The following is a 17,858-nucleotide window of genomic DNA, read 5'->3' as shown; positions in this document are numbered from 1 at the left end:
TTTTCTTTTGGTTTAAGTAAATATTGTTCGATTTTTCCCGACCCTGGAATGAAAGTTTTCCGTGTTATTGATTCCGAACAGTCTACTATTTGATGTACTGTTTGATACTATTTGTAGAATAATATTCAATCCAGGCAGGTCTAGAATTTGTAGATTTTATAATTTTGTAGATTCTATAATTTGATACTATTTGTAGAATAATATTCAATCCAGGTCTGTTGGGGCAAATAAAATAGACTAAAATAAAAAAGAATGAAATAAAATTAAAAAAATTAAAGCAAGAAAATTTATTTTATTCGTCTCCTCCGTGGTCTAGAGTATTTTGAGCGTTGAGGGGTAGTCTTATAAGTCATTACTGTTACGGTCAAGAGATTACATGAAACATGATTCCCGTTTTCCCGTTTGTCTGATGTCAATTTTGCAATTGGTGCGAAGTTAATTGGTTACTTAAATTGCAACATTTATTTAGCGTCGCGAGAATGATCAACGGGAAGGAAAACACCTAATATTGCGAGAGACAAACCGAGCAAGTTTCATTAGGTTAGGTTACCTCATGGGAGCGCCCTTTAAACCGTAAGACTTACAGAATCCTTAAAGTGGCTTATAGCAGAGGTGAAAGTCATAGGCTATTTCGAATTTACTAAACCGACGTACCATTCATTGTGTAGGTCTAAACAGGTTTCTAAGGGTGCGTGACCTTACCACGTCCTGCCAGTATCGGGGTTTCATTAGCCCGGAGGGATCCGTCTAGAAAAGAATCGATCGAGGAGCGCAGGTGAATCGATCCGACCAAGCAGCGTTGGGTGAATAATAAACAAATGATGAATCCATCAAATTTGTAGCATAAAAACATGCTCAAGCCGATCATCAATTGTGTTTTAAAAAAATTTAACAAAATTAATAAATGGATTTAATAAAAACTGTACAAATTGTTCCACGCCCAGCTTCATCGTAGCGACTGCATGCGTTCTTGCGCCACGTTCCCGTCACCTAATAATTGGTAATATTCTCCCATCCCCTCACCAGGGGCATCACACGCCGAGATTGGTCCCCTTCCTTATTCCGCACCCCACACGAACAACAACAACCCAAGCCGGACCCAAGCTAAACAACCGAACCAACGCCCGGAGAACCTGTTGCGGCGAACGGAATGCGCACCGTTGCGTGGCACACATTTTTTCCTGCCACGAACGCTGGAAAAAGGGAGTTTATTTATTTATGCTCGCACGGTCACGTGACGGGCCGGCGAACACGTGACTGTCACGCCGTGTCGGGATTTCTCGATTTGTGTGTGACCGCGCCACGCCGAAAGCGAAGGAGCGAAGGATAATGATACGCTTTTCGTCCGTCGATTCAATCAACCTGTACCGAGGTTTCCCACGCTGAGGAGACAAAAAAGTAGGACACTTGTCGCCCAGGACACCTACGAGATTCGAATACCAACCGAGGGGGGCGAGAGGACTAATCGTCCTGAGTGATTGTTTGCGTTCTTCTGCTCCGTCCTTATTCTAAGGCTCGAAATAAAAAAATGAACTACCAAAGGCGCACCCAAAATCGGTTACAATGTTCGGAGCGGAGTCTTTCCCCGAGCTAAACACTTGCTCCGGGAAGTCCTGGGAACACGCGGTAGTGCCCACAGCCATCCCACAAACGTATATTTATTGTTATTGTTGTTAAACAACAAACGCACAACGCACTAAACCTCCGCCCTTACTCTCTCTCTCTTGGTCTTTCGGAGGGCAATTGAGCTGCGCACGTGAACGATAATCGATTGCATCAGCAGCCCGGAGGAGGAGGCCAAAACGAGGAGCGAAGGATAATTTCTTAGCCCAGGCCGTGAGAACGTAGCAAAGGTGCTACAGATAAGCGGCACCCGAGACGACAGGGACAGATTGTAACACATTGCGTCGGCCGGCCCAAACCGGTAGCCCGGTGCGATGGGAAATCTTAAGTTCCCGAAAACGGTTCTCACCAACTACCGCGCCCCGGTACGGAAATTAACCTCCCCGGGGCGCACAAGGATCGGTGCGGGAAAGAAGGAAGGACACCACACGGCAACACGGGCAACACGCATGATCGAATGATCGTTTTGTGCCAAAAAGTGCCTCTAATTGATCATGAATGAAGCCCACGCTCACACTGACTCACCGCTGTCGCTTCTGACGCGAACGGAACGAGTGGAGAAAAGGGGCCCCAGAAAAGGGACTCAAGAAACAAAGCGAAAGAAAGAAGCGATACGGGACGGTAAAGAAAAAAAAAACCTCCGAAACGTCCTCCTCCAAAGTGCACGTGTTCGAGCACGTCCTACGCAGGCTTAACACGCATCCTTTGCGCCACGGCACCGAAAACGGAGTAGTTTCCCAGGCTCCGAATAGTGATTTCGGTCATTCCATCGCTCTGCTTCCCGCGCTGTTTTGCACAACAACACACACACCCAAACCAAAACCGTGTGATCCTTATTTTACCATCATCGCCAGTGCGCGATCCTTATCCGCGAGCCGCAAGGCTCAAGGCTCGAAAGGACCAACCTCAGCTGAACAGCGAAGCAGCAGTGGCAGCGGCAACATAACAACAACGAAAGAAAAAACGGAAAAAATCCGGTGCCCAAAAGACAACAACATAACCTAAAAATATAATCACCCTCGCTGGCCATCTGCTGCTGCTGCTGCCAGTCGGCCGTACGGAAATTCTGTGGGAAACTGTTAAAGATTTGAGTTCCCACGATTTCACGAAAATCGAAACGGTCCAAACGGAGAGTACAAAAAAAAACCACGCACCAGGCCAGCCTCCGAGAGTCCTGGCCCGCCCGCCTGTCTCCTGCACCGCCCCCACCGCCAACCTGCCCCGGGGCCGAACTCATCTGTGCTGCTCGAGTGTATGTTTATTATTGAATTACTCGCGCAGGTCCTTCTGGCCTGGCCTCGCCGGTGTCCTTTTCTCGCGCCCGCTCGTCCGCACCGGAACGAGACAAGGACAAGGCCAGCGGGACGACGAGGGACACAAAAAAAAGCAAACTGATACGCTTCACAGTTGGGTCAGGGATTTTTTCCCGGTTCTCCGTTCGCCCGACTTTCGTTCCCACCGAAGCACCGAGCGAAGAAGGAATCGCCGAAAGGAACACCTGCTCGAAATACTGTGTCCTGATTCGTCCGTTCGGTGGCCCGCGCAAGTGTGCGTGCCCGCTGTGAGTGTGGGTTGCGTGCGGGCGGGTTCGGTGCACAAGTGACGGTCGGGGAGGGTTGGAACCGGCACCCTTGGGTATAAAAGCAGGCGGCCGAGTGAAATCCTGCATCAAACGCACTCGAGCAGCTTCACAGTAAGCCACAGAGAGACAGAGAGACAGCAGCGAAACAGTTCGAATCTTGCAGCAAGTTTTCACGACGAAACACACGCCGCAATCCGTGCCCGAGTGACAGTTCGAAAAGTGATCAAAACAACAACAACACAGCAACAGCAACATGCATTCGCACAACAACGCCAGCCAGATCGCCAACATGGTCGCCTGCAGCAGCAACAACAGCATCAACGAGAATCGCTACAACACCGAGAAGCTGGCCAAGGCGTCGGCCGTCTACAAGCTGAAGAAGATCCTGAAGCCGCTCGTGACGCTGCTGAAGAGCAAGAGCAAACACGGATCGGCGGCGGCCAAGGCCAAGCGCGCCCTGCCCCGGATCACCAGCTACATCGACGAGTTCGACTGTGACTACGACAACTCGGCCAACGAGCGGCTCGAGCAGCAACTGATCAGTGAGCTCGAGCAGTGCCACCAGCCAGCGGCCGCCATCCTGGTGTACGAGGACCAGCAGCTTCAGGTGGTGCCGATCGAACCGGAGGACGAACAGTACGTGCCGGTGCACTTTGCTCGCACCGAGGCCGGCACCTTCTTCTGGACGACGATGCCAGCGGCCGCCAGCGTTGGCCGCGCCGTCGACGAGGACCTCATCCAGCCGGCCCACTGCTACACCGAGGAACAGTACGCCCAGCCATCCTACGCCGACCGGTGGGCCCAGGCCTAAGCCCTTCAACGTCCTGAGCCCCCCCACCCGGGGGCAACAACAACAATCCATGATCTCTTCCAATCTCGATGACGATGGTTCAGCTTTAACTAGGATTAGGACAGGGCAGCAGCTCTTGTGATAGTAGCGTAGTAGAGTGAGCGCGCAGTACACGTGGTCTTCCCAACTTCTTTCAATCGATTGTGATCAAACCGGAACAACAGTGTCTTCCAACTTTGTGTGTCCCAGCAAAATCTGATAAGCTTACGATACGATACGATACGATACGAATATAAACATCGCTACAGGCGAAAAACAAAACAAACAACAACTTGGTCTTCTTGTTTCTGCTTCTTCGTCTTCTGCTGGGTGGGGTATTCGGGTTGGGTTGGCGCAACAAGTGTCTTGGTCGTGCTGATCCGAAAAAACAGGTTGTTTACGGCTCTTCGGCTTTTCCGGTTTCTCAGTTCAACAGGTTGCCCGGTCGCAAGTGTTTCACACTTCGCAAAATTCGGTAATAAGGATAACGATTACTTTCACTGATCCGAAGCACATTCCAACCAGTCAACCAGCTTCCTATTCCAATTGGAACGGAATCCTTTTTCCTATAAGAACTGCGCTCGGGCGCATTCTCACCAACACGGCTCCGCGTGGTCCTTGGTTCCTGGAATTCTTTTCTGGGTGTCCGGGACGCGCCCTCACTAGCGTCACTTTCATCGCCGTTTCTCGCATTCCTTTGCACTTTTCGTGTTTTCGTAGCCCAACAGGGCCGCCAGGGGGCTTTTGTAACATTGCTGGCGGCATTTGTGATCTTGCGTGCGTGAAACACTAAACCGCCGGCCAAGCCAAGAAGTACCGGGAACTTATCCGGGCTGGGCTGCTATGGGTGAATGAATCCTTCCAGGAAAAAGGAACCAAGACGCGCTCGCTGGTGGATGGATATCGGAGGGCCGCCTCTGGAGGACGCTGCCGCTGGAGAAGCATCTAATGGACCTATCCAGTGGTAGCAAAGTAGCAGGTTGCATCGGCCGGCTCGGCTCGACCGTGGAACGAATTGATGATTTGTCACCATTCCGCTGAAATGTGAACCCAAATGTGCGTCCCTTGCGTCCTTCTAGGGTCTTTGCAGACGATGGGAAAATATTAAATCAACAGCCGTAGTCAATTAGTGGCTGTTGCGCTGTTGTGAGGTTGTGAGAGGCACTTTTGGTATACACTTTCAATCGATTTGCAGACGCTTAATTGTTCTCTTTCTCCATTTCACACTCCATTACTGTTTTATTAATTGGTTTTAATTATGCTTAGGCGCTCTTAAGCGCGAACTCTGAAGGAAGTCTCATATAACAGTATTCAAATAGGGCTTAAACCCAAAGACTCCAAGTTGTCTGATGTTAGAAATTATATGCAGAACAGTTTTTTTATAACTTACTTTAACTATGCACAATTTGCACTCATCGCTGCAGCATCTTAAAATTTATACCAGAAAGCTGACAACGTTTTAAGTATTTTTCTCAAATCTTGGAGGTACGGGTTGGAGCGTATTTATTGAATTTACCACAATCTAACTGAACAACATTATATTTGGAATTTAGTTGCGGCATTTCCTTCACCAGTGGATACCCTTATACCGGGTTAGCTCGTTGGTCAGATGCTGATGGTGTATTGGGTGTATCACATGAAGGTCTTGTCGAGATTTTGTTTGCTATTGCACGTTAGGTAAATTTTTCTTCTTTAGGACATTCAAAGCAGGAATCAAGAAAACGATCTTTACTTGAACAATCCATTTCCACAGATTGGGAACCTAACATTCTCATAAGTACGGCGTTCTTCTGCGATAGCAATCTGTCCATTTTGTATTCTAAATTTTACCGATCATTGGGTCAAGAGTGGACTCGTGGGTTGGCTCCTAAAGATTGGTCCTTTAATTTTTCATATAAGATAAGTTGTAGTGTAATAAATGTTAAAATTGATCACGGTCGCCATGTAATAAACGTGATGTCGCCGGTCAGGTGTAAGCGTTCAATGACTGGACACATCTTTACAATTCAAGCTATCTTCGACTCCCTTCGACTGTCCCTTCGACTGTCTGCTTATTCCTCATAGGTTCCTGTATAGGTAATTATAACTAGCATTCCAGTCATCGAAATTGCCCAACTATTTCGATTGCACAAACCCATTAATTGATTGCTGAGTGCATCTTTTGTTTAACCGTTTAGCAGATATGCTCAGTGGCACAGTACCGCTATGGCTTCGACTCTAAACACCGTGTAACGGTCAATGGCCTACACAACTGGCAGCCATGAGATTATGCAAATACTGCAATATATATTATTAAATATATAAAAACTAGATTATTTTGAATCAACTGTTGCACAAAGGACCCCTGGCGCTGGCTGACCGCAATTGACGGACCCCTGCCTGCCTTGAAGAACCTCCACCACCGACCACCGACCACCAATTACCTGACGCATTACGCAAAAAAAAGGATAAGCAAGCCTCTGCGCAAACAAAGTGCGCTCTAATTTGCGTGTTTCCCCTTGCTGGCTCGTCGTCGTAATGGCGGTCGATGGCGGGCGGGCGGACTAATCGCTTTGCCACCCAATCTCTCCCCCCTCCCGACCGAAACCGACCACGTGCTCGGGAGCGCGCGCCACTGGAAACGCGCCACTTCCGGCGCGCTGTCTAATGGCCATTTAACTGTAAGCAACTTTTTACGTGCCTTCGTATTTCGTTTCGTTTTTGGTCAAAGGATTGGTTACCCCACCCGGTTACCATCGCAACCCTCTCTGCCGCGCGCCGCGATGGTGGTCTATCAGTGAACCAATTAAAAGTGGCTCAAGCGAGAGAGAGAGAGAGAGAGAAAGATGAAGTGAACATACGCCACGCAACGCGCAGCACCCTTCGAAGAAGGAGCCTCTGTTTGCGCTCGGTCTCGCTCGCACTCGCGGCTTACGGTCTCGCTCGCACCGACAGTTGGTGCGAGACCGTGAGACCGGACCAATTCTCCGGACGGCCGGCGACAACGGGACGACCACGTGCGTGTGTGTGTGTGCGCACCGCGTGAGCGAAATCACTTTTGCCGGCCCCCGAACGCACCTGCTGCCGATTCCCACGGATTCGGTTTCGCCGCGCACGGGACGGGACGAGACGACGGAACGTCATCATCATCGCGCATCGCGCGTCCCACGGTCCGCCGCCGCGAGTTGGCGCTGCTTTTCCACGTAATTTTCATTCCCATTTTTTTCGTCCTCTCTCTCTCTCTCTGTGTGTTTGTTCCGCACAGCACACTTTGTTTGTGGCTGGCTGCGTGTTTTGTTTAGCTCTCGGCGCGCCCCATGCTGTGTGGGGCGGCGGTGGCCGCTGTTGTTGTTGTTGGCCAGCGCGGCGCATGTTCGAACACGTTCCGTGCCGCGTTTTTTTTAATGGCCGCCATGATACCGGTCCCCACGGGTGCTGCGGGGCTGGGTGACTGATCTCCGGGCGTGCTCCGTGCCAGAAACAAGGGGCGCAGTGGCAGTGGCAGAGTGTGTCTCCCGCGCTCTCCCGCGGGATCGTGAATCATAATAAACACGCGCGCCGCGGACTTATGCTGGGCGCATGTGAGTCGCCGCCGCCACAGCATTGACTCGTTTCATTGATGAATTGATGCGGTTCACGCGCGCCGCCGGCGAGGAGCCGCGATCGCGCGCGGTCAGAAGAAAGTCGCAGGGAACGAGGAGAGCGAGAGAGAGAGAGAGCGAATGGATCGGGGCAGAGTCACATTTGCACGCGCGCATGTTCGCGAACGCGCGGCGCCAGGATACAAATATTTAAATTGTCCCGTTTTGCGTGTCCGTTCGCCGCCGGTTTTGTCCTCAGATTTATGTCCGCTGCTCCTGTAACGGAATTCGCTTCTTCGTGTGCGCGATTTTTTCTGATTACAATTAGAGTGGCAATTATTTTAATTAAAATTGTTCGACAAGAACCATCAACGGTTTTGGCGCTCGCTAGCGACATAAAAAGTGGCCGCAATCCTTTTTCTGACGCAGTAAGATTGAGCAACTTTTGCTGGTTAATGGCGATGCGTCCCCGAGCCATAATTGAAACGTGTTCGCTGTCGGGGCCATCAATTATCGAAGAAATTGTCCACCGAGAATGAAACAACCCAAACCAATGGCCCATTAGAATTCCTTCGAGCATTCGGTCATCTACGGGTATTATTTAAGACACCATTTGGGCATTTTGCTTGTATTTCGCCAACAGTTTTCCACAAAGATACGTTCGTCCTCCATGCAGCTGGTGCACCTGGTCGGAAAACCATCCAGCTTAGCACTAGGGCGCACTAGGGAAAGAAAAGTCGAGGCTCTCTATCTCGTGCCACGAACCCCTATGCGCCCGGTCTTGTGCGCTGCGACACACTTTCGTGCCGACGACGGTGGCTCCTTAACCATTCCCTATTCTTACGCATGCGGTCTTGACTTTTTCGGAGAGGTGCGCAAGCTGCTGCTGCCGCGCGCGCGCTCAAACTATCGGAAGGGTCATTCCGTTTCCCGAACCGGGAGGTTAACGGAAATCCTCACGCGTCAACAACCCTCGTGCGCAAGGAAAACTCCTTGCGCACCGTTGCGCTGGAATGCACGCACAGCGCGCGCGCTCGCGCACGCCTGGGAATGGGGGTTATCAGCCGAGAACCGAGGGTCCGAGGTCTGGGAAACAACACCGGGGGTCAGGAAATTAGGATGCAGCCCGTTCAAGGGGAACTCCTAGCTGCGCGTAATGCGTAATTCTTCCCTCCGAACCGAACACCTTGACACACGAGTTCGTCCCTATATATTTTGGATGCGCATATTGTGGAAGAATGCCCCTTGAAGACTTCGTACCTTGAAGCAGCTTGAGACCTATGTCCCGTTTCCTTGCAACGGGCCCTTGGAACGAACGAAAATTGAATCCTAATGTTTCATTAGCAGAGCAGAATTTCACAAAAAATTCGTTGAATTCGCAAGGCAATGAATCCATTCCAAGTGTATTAGAAGATTCGTGACGTAGATGAACCATCGCTGGACCACTGGACCTAATGATTCATTTTTTTGTGTACCATTCACAACTCGGTACTGGGTATGAGAAATGGGATACATACGACAATATTGTGCAAAAACGATGGCCATAGCTTGATGAAGTAGCTCAAACGGTGGCCAAACAATGGCTAACGGCCTTGAAGGTTCTACTGAGTATCTGGTGGGACTTGGAAAGAATGATTTATTATGAGTTGCTTCCGTGTGGCTAAACACTAAATTCAGATCTCTACTGTCAACAACTGCACCGTTTGAAGCTAGCGATCGATCAGAAACGGCCAGAATTGGTCAACAGAAAAGGTGTTATGTTTAATCAGGACAACGAAATTTCACGCACCTCTTTAGTGACTCGCCAGAAAGTCCGGGAGCTTGGTTGGGAAGTTTTAATGCATCCACCGTAAAGTGCGTACCTTGCACAAAGCGATCACTACCTTTTTCGCGCATTGCAAAACTTCCTTCGTGATAAGAAATTAGAGAAGATTGTGAAAGTAGATTGCAAGAGTTTTTCGCCAATGACGTCCAAGACTTCTAATAAAAAAGCATTATGAGGCAACTTTAAAATTTTAAACAAATTTTCCAACAAAACGATGCATATTTGACCGAAATCGGACAATTAAAAGCATCTTAAATAATGTTTTGAAGTACACACAAAAATAATGGATTTCTTTTTAGACTACCTAATATATTGCTAGAGTTTTTCGTCAATAACGACCAAGACTTCTTCAAAAAGGCAATCAATATTCCAACAAATTCCAATTTTCCATTTTCCGTTTTGGATTATCGGAAACATCTTAAAAAAAGTTTTGGAATTCACATTATGGATCACTTTTCTCCCAACCATATGAGAAACTTTTGGTTCGTTTCTATCCGTTCTATTGAGTCGTCCATTCTGAGTAAATTTTAAGTTGTTGAAATAAGAAATTTAAAATGATAGTCAATGACCATACCAGATTCTAAACCGTTTTCCGCCAGATCATCAGATAAGCAATATTCGGGCATGACTAGTACTCAGTTGGGTGAGCGCTTGGGAACGCCATTTGTCGTTGGCGTAACGATCCAATCCTTTGGTTCGTCCTAAGATCATCCGTCTGCGCTGCATGGTTTCATCATCTAGAGTTCGTTATTTAAAGTGGACAACTGCTGTATTGGGGATGTGATAAAGATTTACGTCGTGAAATCATCAAAGTTCTTAGCCGCTTGGAATGACAAAATTACTCATCAAATGACGAAAAGATACGAGTACGACACTGGTCTAAAGGAATGCCCTCAATCGAGGTGAATTGAAGAAAAAGAAGAAGTAGAAAAACCGTCCAGAAACGTATTGAAATGCGGCGATACTTGAGGGACGACAGTGAGAAAGGTGCATCGGAACCTTAAATCCTTCACTCGGAACAAAAGCCGGATTGGTCGCCGGATCACCACCCGTTTGGCTGTGATGGCACGTGTCAATCCTGCCAGGCGTGGCCCAAAACCGCGCTTCGAAAGCGAAACATTGCGCCACACCACCCAACACTCTCCGGTCCGCAAGGCCCCCGGGGGGGCGGCTTATCCACGCGGCACGTGCGCGCGGTCCGCGGTCGTTGCATCGCATACCGACCGACCGAGACGTAAAAAACGCAATCCCAACCTACCGATTCGAAGCCGCCCCAAATAACACCCCCACAGCGCGGCCACCCACCAGCGGGCGGTTTGGTGCGTGGCGTGCGTGAAACGCGTGCCACCCCAACCGATCGTGACGATCTCGTGCCGTGCCCGGCACGAGTCACACTGGCACGGGATCGATAGAGAGCGAGAGAGAGAGGTGAGGTGGCCGCCGGTCAACTCCACCCCCCGGGAGTAGGGCTGCCATAAACCACCCAAACGCCCGCCCGTTTGGTGTAGTGACCTCTGACGCTCACCTTCACGCTTCCGCCGGGCTTCCGGCAGCGAGCAGAAGCGGATAAAGTACGGCCACCACCGGAACTCGCTCGTGGCAAACTCGTGGACCGATCCCGAGAAGCCGGGAATCCGTTTTCCCCGTCTCCGATCGGACGAACGGACGGATAAGCGGAATCGACCGGAGGTATTGCCGGGGGGGAAGCGGGGTAACACGCGCGCGCGGAGCGCACGAGCATCACTTTGGCCGCATGCGCGCGCCAGCATGCGCCATTATTATTCCGGGGCCCCGGGATCGAAGCCTTTTTCGCGCTCCCACGGTCGGCCACACCAGTGACGGCTTCGGGGGCAGGGGGAAAGAAAGCAGCCCGGAGAAAGAAGGCGAAGACGAAGACGCTGACGACGGCGACGGCGATGGCCACAACACAAACACGCGCGAGGCGGCGGCGGCCCCCGGTAGCCGGAATCCGGGGCCCGTGCGCGGCCTCCGGTCCGTGAGCGTGAGTGAGAGCCGTCTCACCGGCGAGTGAGTGAGAGCGAGTCGCGTCCGCGATCGTTGCCCGACCGCCCGCGGTTCGGACCCTTCTGACGGGCAGCACGGGCCCAACCCCTCGGCCCCCTTCGCACCCGGCGCACCCTGCACACCCGGCATCACGGTTCTCCGGAGTGAGACCCGTGCGAACGAACGAGCGTAGAATGGGAGAGGGAGCAAAACATAAAAGCGACAGATGGTTACGATCATATATACACATTTGCAGGTGGTGCGTCCGCTGTGTGGGAACGACGGTCGGAGCGAGTTTCCCACGGATCCGAAACCCGGGTCCCGGCCGGGGCCTGGGCCGGCCATCTCACTCGCTCGGCCGGCGAGCGCACTCTTCTCGCCGCGGCCGGGCTTGCAGCCGGCGGCGACGGCGGCGGATAGGGTCGGGTTGGGTCGAGGCTCGGCCACCCCTATATAAGCGACCGGCAGTGGGAAATGACGGTATCATTCTACGAAGCACCGTCGAGCAGTGAGCAACGTCTCACGCGCGCAGCACACACACGATCTGCAACTCGACTTTTCTCTCGACAAATCCTCGGTGTGTCCAGTGTGCGGGGTGTGCGCAACATATTATTGTTCGGTGAAAGAGCGCGAAGCTTTACCAGAGTGACTCTGTGTGTGACGCAAAACGGTGTCTCTGGGGCGCCGACAGTGCAAGTGCAAGGAGTGCATAAACAGAAACAAAAACACACAGCAATGGATTACGCAAATCTGGTGGCCCACGAGTCGGCGGCGGGTGGCATCGGCAGCAAGCTGTCCTCGCTGGAGCCCGTGTCCCGCACCTACCAGTACCGGAAGGTGATGAAGCCGATGTTGGAGCGGAAACGGCGGGCCCGCATCAACCGGTGCCTGGACGAGCTGAAGGAGCTGATGGTGTCGGCGCTCCAGTCGGAGGGCGAGAACGTGGCCAAGCTGGAAAAGGCCGACATCCTGGAGCTGACGGTGCGCCACCTGCACAAGTTGCGCCGCCAGCAGCGGCTTGCCGCAAACCCCGTCATCGACGCGGACCGCTTCCGGGCCGGATTCACACACGCCGCCAACGAGGTGTCCCGCTGTCTGGCCTCAACGCCCGGCGTTGACATCAAACTCGGAACGAAGCTGATGACGCACCTTGGCCACCGACTGAACGATCTCGACAAGGTGTCCCCCCTTACGGTCCACATTGGCGGGACCGGAGCTGACTCGTCGGACTCTGTGGGTGCCGGTGGCGATGGCCATCAGAACGCCTCCGCCCCATCGTCGTCGTCTTCGTCGAGCTCACCTCCGTGTTCACCGTGCTATTCGACCGGCCGTTCGTCACCGATGGTCGGCTACCCGATGCCGCTGACCCCACAGTCGTACCGCAGCGAGGAGTCCACCACGCTTCTGATGGCCCCGTCGGCGAGTCCTTCGCCGAACCCGAGCGAATGCGAGGACCATCCGATGTCGGCCTCGGTTGCCGCGTCCGAGGCTGAGGGACTGCTCAAGCTCCAACAGTCCGCCGTCGAATCCGTCTGGCGGCCGTGGTAGGCAGGCTCCATCGCCCTCCGCCCGGGAACAAAAGGACACCAAATTCTTTCAAATCCAATAGATCTCATTTTACGAAAGAGAGAAAGACAGAGGGAGAGGCGCAGGATTTTCTGGAGAAACAGAACAAGAGAGCAACAGAGACAGGAAGGGACAGGAAGGGAGAGAAGGTTTGCAGCTTTAATAGTGTTAATGTTTCGTGTTAGTCCTTAAGTGCACCGCCGCCGCCGACGCCGACGTTAACGTTTTTACGCCCAGTGACTCCAGTTGGTCTAGGAGGTCGGAGTACAAGAATTCGGGCGGCCGGGCAGTGTTGAGACTGTTTTGTTTTGAAGGACCAAGGAACGAAGAGAGGAGGATCATTGTGATATACTAAGTAGTTACAGTAAGGCGAGAAGAGTTGTTAAGAAATCTGCATTTAGAAACGGGAAACGTAGGTTTTCAGAAGCAGAAGCGGCTGGAGAAGCCCAAATATTCAGTTCAAAGCCAGTTCGGCAAGCCAGTGGCGTTGTAGGTGAAGTTGTTAGCAAAAGAGGAGGTGCCACTCCTTGTGATTTCATATTGTTCAATACACAACAGACACACGAATCAAAAGAGAGAAGCGAAAGAGAGTGGAAAACTATGAAAAAATATAGCTCAAAATCGCTATTACAAAACATAAACATCTCGTTGTTCGAATTATTCATCGCTTTTTGGGGAAGGGTTTGGGAAAAAAAGATGGAAGAACCTGGTGACAGGTTGTTACTAGAACCACTCCGCCCGAGTCTGGATCAAGAATTGATTGCGCCTTCAGATAAAGTCGAAAGTCGACCGATTCGGTTGACAGTTGCATCAGACGTCCTTTCGCCGAAAATCACATCAAAATAGCGCCAACGTCGAGCAAATTGATATCTCTTTTCCTTCTTCTTTGTCGTACACATATTCGCATGCGCATTGCGTCTTCATTGCGACGGTTACCCGGCTTCCGGTTTTCCGGCTTTCCGCTTTGAGCATCTTCATCACCGAGCCCGAACCCGAAGGAAACGGGGCAAAAAAAACCGCGATTAACGGTCAAATGATGATACTTAACACCGGGCGCGGCGGTGCGGTGTGAGTGCGATGGCACCACCGACTGTCTCGCTCACCTCAGGATGATTCAGGATGAATCATCACCGTTCGCGCCGGTTCCCACGGATCCTGTTGCGCCAAATCGCAACGGTCGCATTCTTCTGCGCTCTTTTACGGTCTAGACGGCCGTTCAAAAAAGCCGTTCCTGCGAAAGGAGAAAGTCCTGGAGGAGAGAGAGAAAAGCGAACCGCAACCAACGGTCCTGCGGGGCGAAAACGGTTTCGTTTGAAAAGCTCAAGCTTTTCGCCGCGCGAAAGCTTTCTCTTCTTGAAGCATTCGCAAAGCTTTACAGCAGCTCGCGCTTCTTACAGCTCAAACTCACCACACTCACCAAACTCACCACAGAGGTTCCAGAAAAAAGGCGCGCGCTTCCCTTGTTTTTCCGTCTTCCGTTTTGTTTTGCCTTTCGGTTGTCGCGGCGCCTGTGACCGAAGGGGGAGTTCCACTGCCCACCGGAGTGTCACGGTTCCGGTTGGCAGGATCCGGTCCGTCCCCGCGAGCGATCCAAATCTTCCCACGCGATAATAAACGCCGTTTGTGTTGCGTTCCCTTTCGTTTTTGTCTTGGTTAAATAATTTCGGAAAATAGATGAATAACTCCGACTGTGTGTTCCGGAGTGTCACGTTTTAATGAGCAAGATTTCTGTTTACTCCGATCACGCTGCTGATGGGCGATTCCGTGTCAATGGCCCGCAATCCAGGACGAATTCCCCGGCCGCGTTACTGACCCGCGGTCACTGTGCGGCGCGGGTCGAGGGCAGCGTGTCCTGTGGACCATTGAACTCCTGACCGACTCCAGACACCGTCGACCATTAGAAAGGACGAGACGCCCGACGGTTATGGCGTTATGGCCTTGCTCCTGCCAGGACGGGGACCAGCTGTCTGCGGACACCTGTAAATACACACGCACACACACACAGCTCGCTCGCTCAGTTTTCTCACCGAACCGTGACGCTCGGTCATTTTCTCACGCTCACCACCGCCGTTCCCGTTCGCTCTCGCTCTCCCGTGTTCTGGTCTCGCTCTCGGCGCCTGTGGGGGGCCTCGACTCGATGGGGTCGTTTGCTGCGTTTTCAGTTTATTTTCAACAGTCGACAAATACAAAAGTAATACACCTTCTGTTCTCCGCGTGACAGGGCCCCTTTGCTCTGGCTGGTCTTACCCTGTCCTCTGGTCCGCCCATCGCTTGTATTCCGTGTCTATTGCTGTGCGTGGTCCGATAGCGCCTTTTCCGAGTGAAAATCGAACGAAAATCCGTCGCAAAGCATGGATTATGCGTGCGTGTGTGTGTGCGTGTATGTGTCACAAAATCCCGTGCCAGTGCCGTGCCGGGAATCCGTGTCAGAGAATGGCGTACAACCACAACCCGTTCCTGTTCCTGGATCCAGCCCGCGTGAAAATTGGATTATTCATTAGCTCCCGAGCTCGGCAGGAAAATAGTTACACCAAACCCGGATCGGGTCGGAAAATGCGGTGCGGTCGGTCCGTCCGTCCGTCCGAGGGCCTGCGGTTGCGGTGTGTGTGAATTTTTGATGCTCGTAAAATCAATACCGAGCACGAAGATCTGGAGATAGCGCGAGTGGAAAATTGATTTTATCTCAGCCTCGCTCGCAGGACCCGCTCAGCGCCGCTCGGTTGGCCAGCCCCCCACGCCCAGCCCACCAGGGCCGTGGGGCAAGGACTCGGTCCTCGGAGCGCCAACTCGCAGAGAGCGAACGTGAGAAAAGCGTGCCAAGTGCGAGAGAAACTCCGGGCCAATTTCTGGGCATTCTGTGGGGAAAAGTCGACGCAAATTTTCTCTCACCGCGCCGCGTGTGCCTCCAGTGGTACCCCCCCCCCCCCCCCCGCCACGCGTTGGGTAATCTCGTGTCGCTGGGCTGCGGAAATCGGGAAATTGGAAAGCCCGGGAGCCCGGGGACCCCGTCCGGATGTGTGTGTGTGTGTCTGTGGAAAGTGGAATGGAAATTCGATGTGGAAACGGAAAGCGGAACCGGGCGGATGTTTGGGAAATTGAAGTGCCCTTTGTGTTTCTTCTGGTGAGGTCGGCAGCGGCGAAGGGGGCGACGGCGGATTACTTCTTGGCCGTTGGGGAGAGCAACTCCGCGCTGTGTCACAGCGTTTGGGCGAGAGATCGCGTGCGAGAGATGGACACGGAGGGAGTAATTAAGAATTCGAAAGAACTCTTGCGCCAAACGAGCGGAGAGATGCTGAGCAAACCGTGCTGAGGACCCTCCGTGGAAAGGCCTCTGCCGTGCGGAAAATGGCCGATCAACAACACACCGCACAATACGGGAACGGGGAGCGGACGGCGATTCAACAAATACCGAATCGCAACCTCATCAACCGATCGGGCCCCTCTTCTTGATCAGGCGCCCAGTGTGCTGAAGAGGCAGGACGGACGGGGTGGCAACGGCGGCGAAGGCCGTGGCGACATACCTTAAAAATAGAATTTCGGTTTTTCGCGCAACCGACCCCGACACCGGTGGGATCCGCGGGCCTCCGCGGCCCGACAGAGAGAGTGAGAGAGAGAAAGCGCTGGGGCACGAGTGAGCGAGATAGATTGGACCGCGGATTCCTTTTTTTTTATATTTAGACCGTCCGAGGTCCGTCTGCGATCCGATTTTCTCCCCTGACACTGGATCCGGTCAGGATTATCGGTCCGGAAGGGACCGATCGGACCCAGGTCGTCGGTGTCCGGGATCATGGGGCGCCTTCCAAGTCATGGCTGAACGGCCCACCGCCTTTCGGGTGCCTTTTTCTTCCACACACACACACGCGCGGAGACAGATTTGTCGCTTCATTTGTCAGAAATGTTTGACAAATTTAGCTCCACGGTGGTTCACGGATCTTCGCGTGAAGTGCGTGACGGGAGGATATATTTTTGCCTTGGATGGTTCTGGTTTCTTTCGCTTTTTTCTTCTCTGTTTTTCGGTTGGTTGGCCGCCGGTGGGTCGTGCGTGACGATGACATTTTCGTGTGCACCGAACGACACCACAGAGAGAGGCGCGCGAGGTGCGTGTCTCGAGTCGAGTGTGTCAAACGCACGGCGACGACGACGACGTTGATGATGGGCAAGATGTCAAAAAAGTTGAGAAAAAAAAAACAAATAGAGGGGGTGGGGGGCCCTTCGTTGTTCTGCCGCCACGTGCTGAGCATTCTTTGCGTGGCTTTGCGTAAGCGCACCCAATCGGTCCGCGTAGAGTCCGCGTAGCAGTTCAGCAATCCTGCGGGAAGTTGGTGTCCTATCGAACGGGAGAGACCCACCGCCAGAGGGATAGAGAGGGCTAATTTTTCGGTGAGAGCTATCCAATGTCCTGCTGAGGACCCCACTTCGGTCTCGGTCGGTCACTGTCTCTCAGGCGAGAGCGAGCGAGAGACAGATTGGAATTGGAATGCGAGCGTGCGGTTGTTGATCGAAGTGGTGCTTTGTCCACTCGCACACACACACAGACACACACACACACACAAACAAACAAACAGACGCTGTCCAAAGGGAAGCCCCACGAGTGCCAAACCGCACCGCCAGCGACCGGACCGCAAAGTAGGCGAAGTTCGGGCCCTTCGTCGGAGTTGTCGACACCGTGACAGAGTGACCCGTGCCCGGACGGAAGTGTTTGTGGTGCCGATCCGAGCCATCCCTCCGGAAGTGTGTGTGTGTCTGCGGTGTGTTGTGACAGGTGTGCTGTGCCAAGAGGGTCCCCAGCATCAAGCGAACCTAGAAGAAGCTCCAAAGCCCCAGTGTTTCCAGTGTTCCGTCGTCGTGGTGCACGCGCGCTCTACCAAA

General features: G+C 52.5%; 2 protein-coding genes across 2 annotated transcripts; both read left to right on the top strand.

Annotated features, from left to right (window-relative positions):
• The first annotated feature begins 3,458 nt into the window (after nucleotides 1-3,458).
• LOC128268090 (enhancer of split malpha protein-like) lies at nucleotides 3,459-4,016 on the top strand. The gene has a single exon (XM_053005105.1). It carries the CDS (start codon nucleotides 3,459-3,461, stop codon nucleotides 4,014-4,016), a length of 558 nt encoding a protein of 185 aa, XP_052861065.1.
• An 8,121-nt stretch (nucleotides 4,017-12,137) lies between these two features.
• On the top strand, nucleotides 12,138-13,562 carry LOC128277593 (enhancer of split mbeta protein-like). The gene has a single exon (XM_053016073.1). The coding sequence runs from the start codon at nucleotides 12,159-12,161 to the stop codon at nucleotides 12,969-12,971; it is 813 nt and encodes a 270-aa protein (XP_052872033.1). The 5' UTR covers nucleotides 12,138-12,158; the 3' UTR covers nucleotides 12,972-13,562.
• Nucleotides 13,563-17,858: the final 4,296 nt, after the last annotated feature.

The sequence above is a fragment of the Anopheles cruzii genome, chromosome 2 (genome assembly GCF_943734635.1).
Source record: "Anopheles cruzii chromosome 2, idAnoCruzAS_RS32_06, whole genome shotgun sequence".
Lineage (NCBI taxonomy): Eukaryota > Metazoa > Arthropoda > Insecta > Diptera > Culicidae > Anopheles > Anopheles cruzii.
This window is presented reverse-complemented; position numbering and strand designations above follow the sequence as displayed.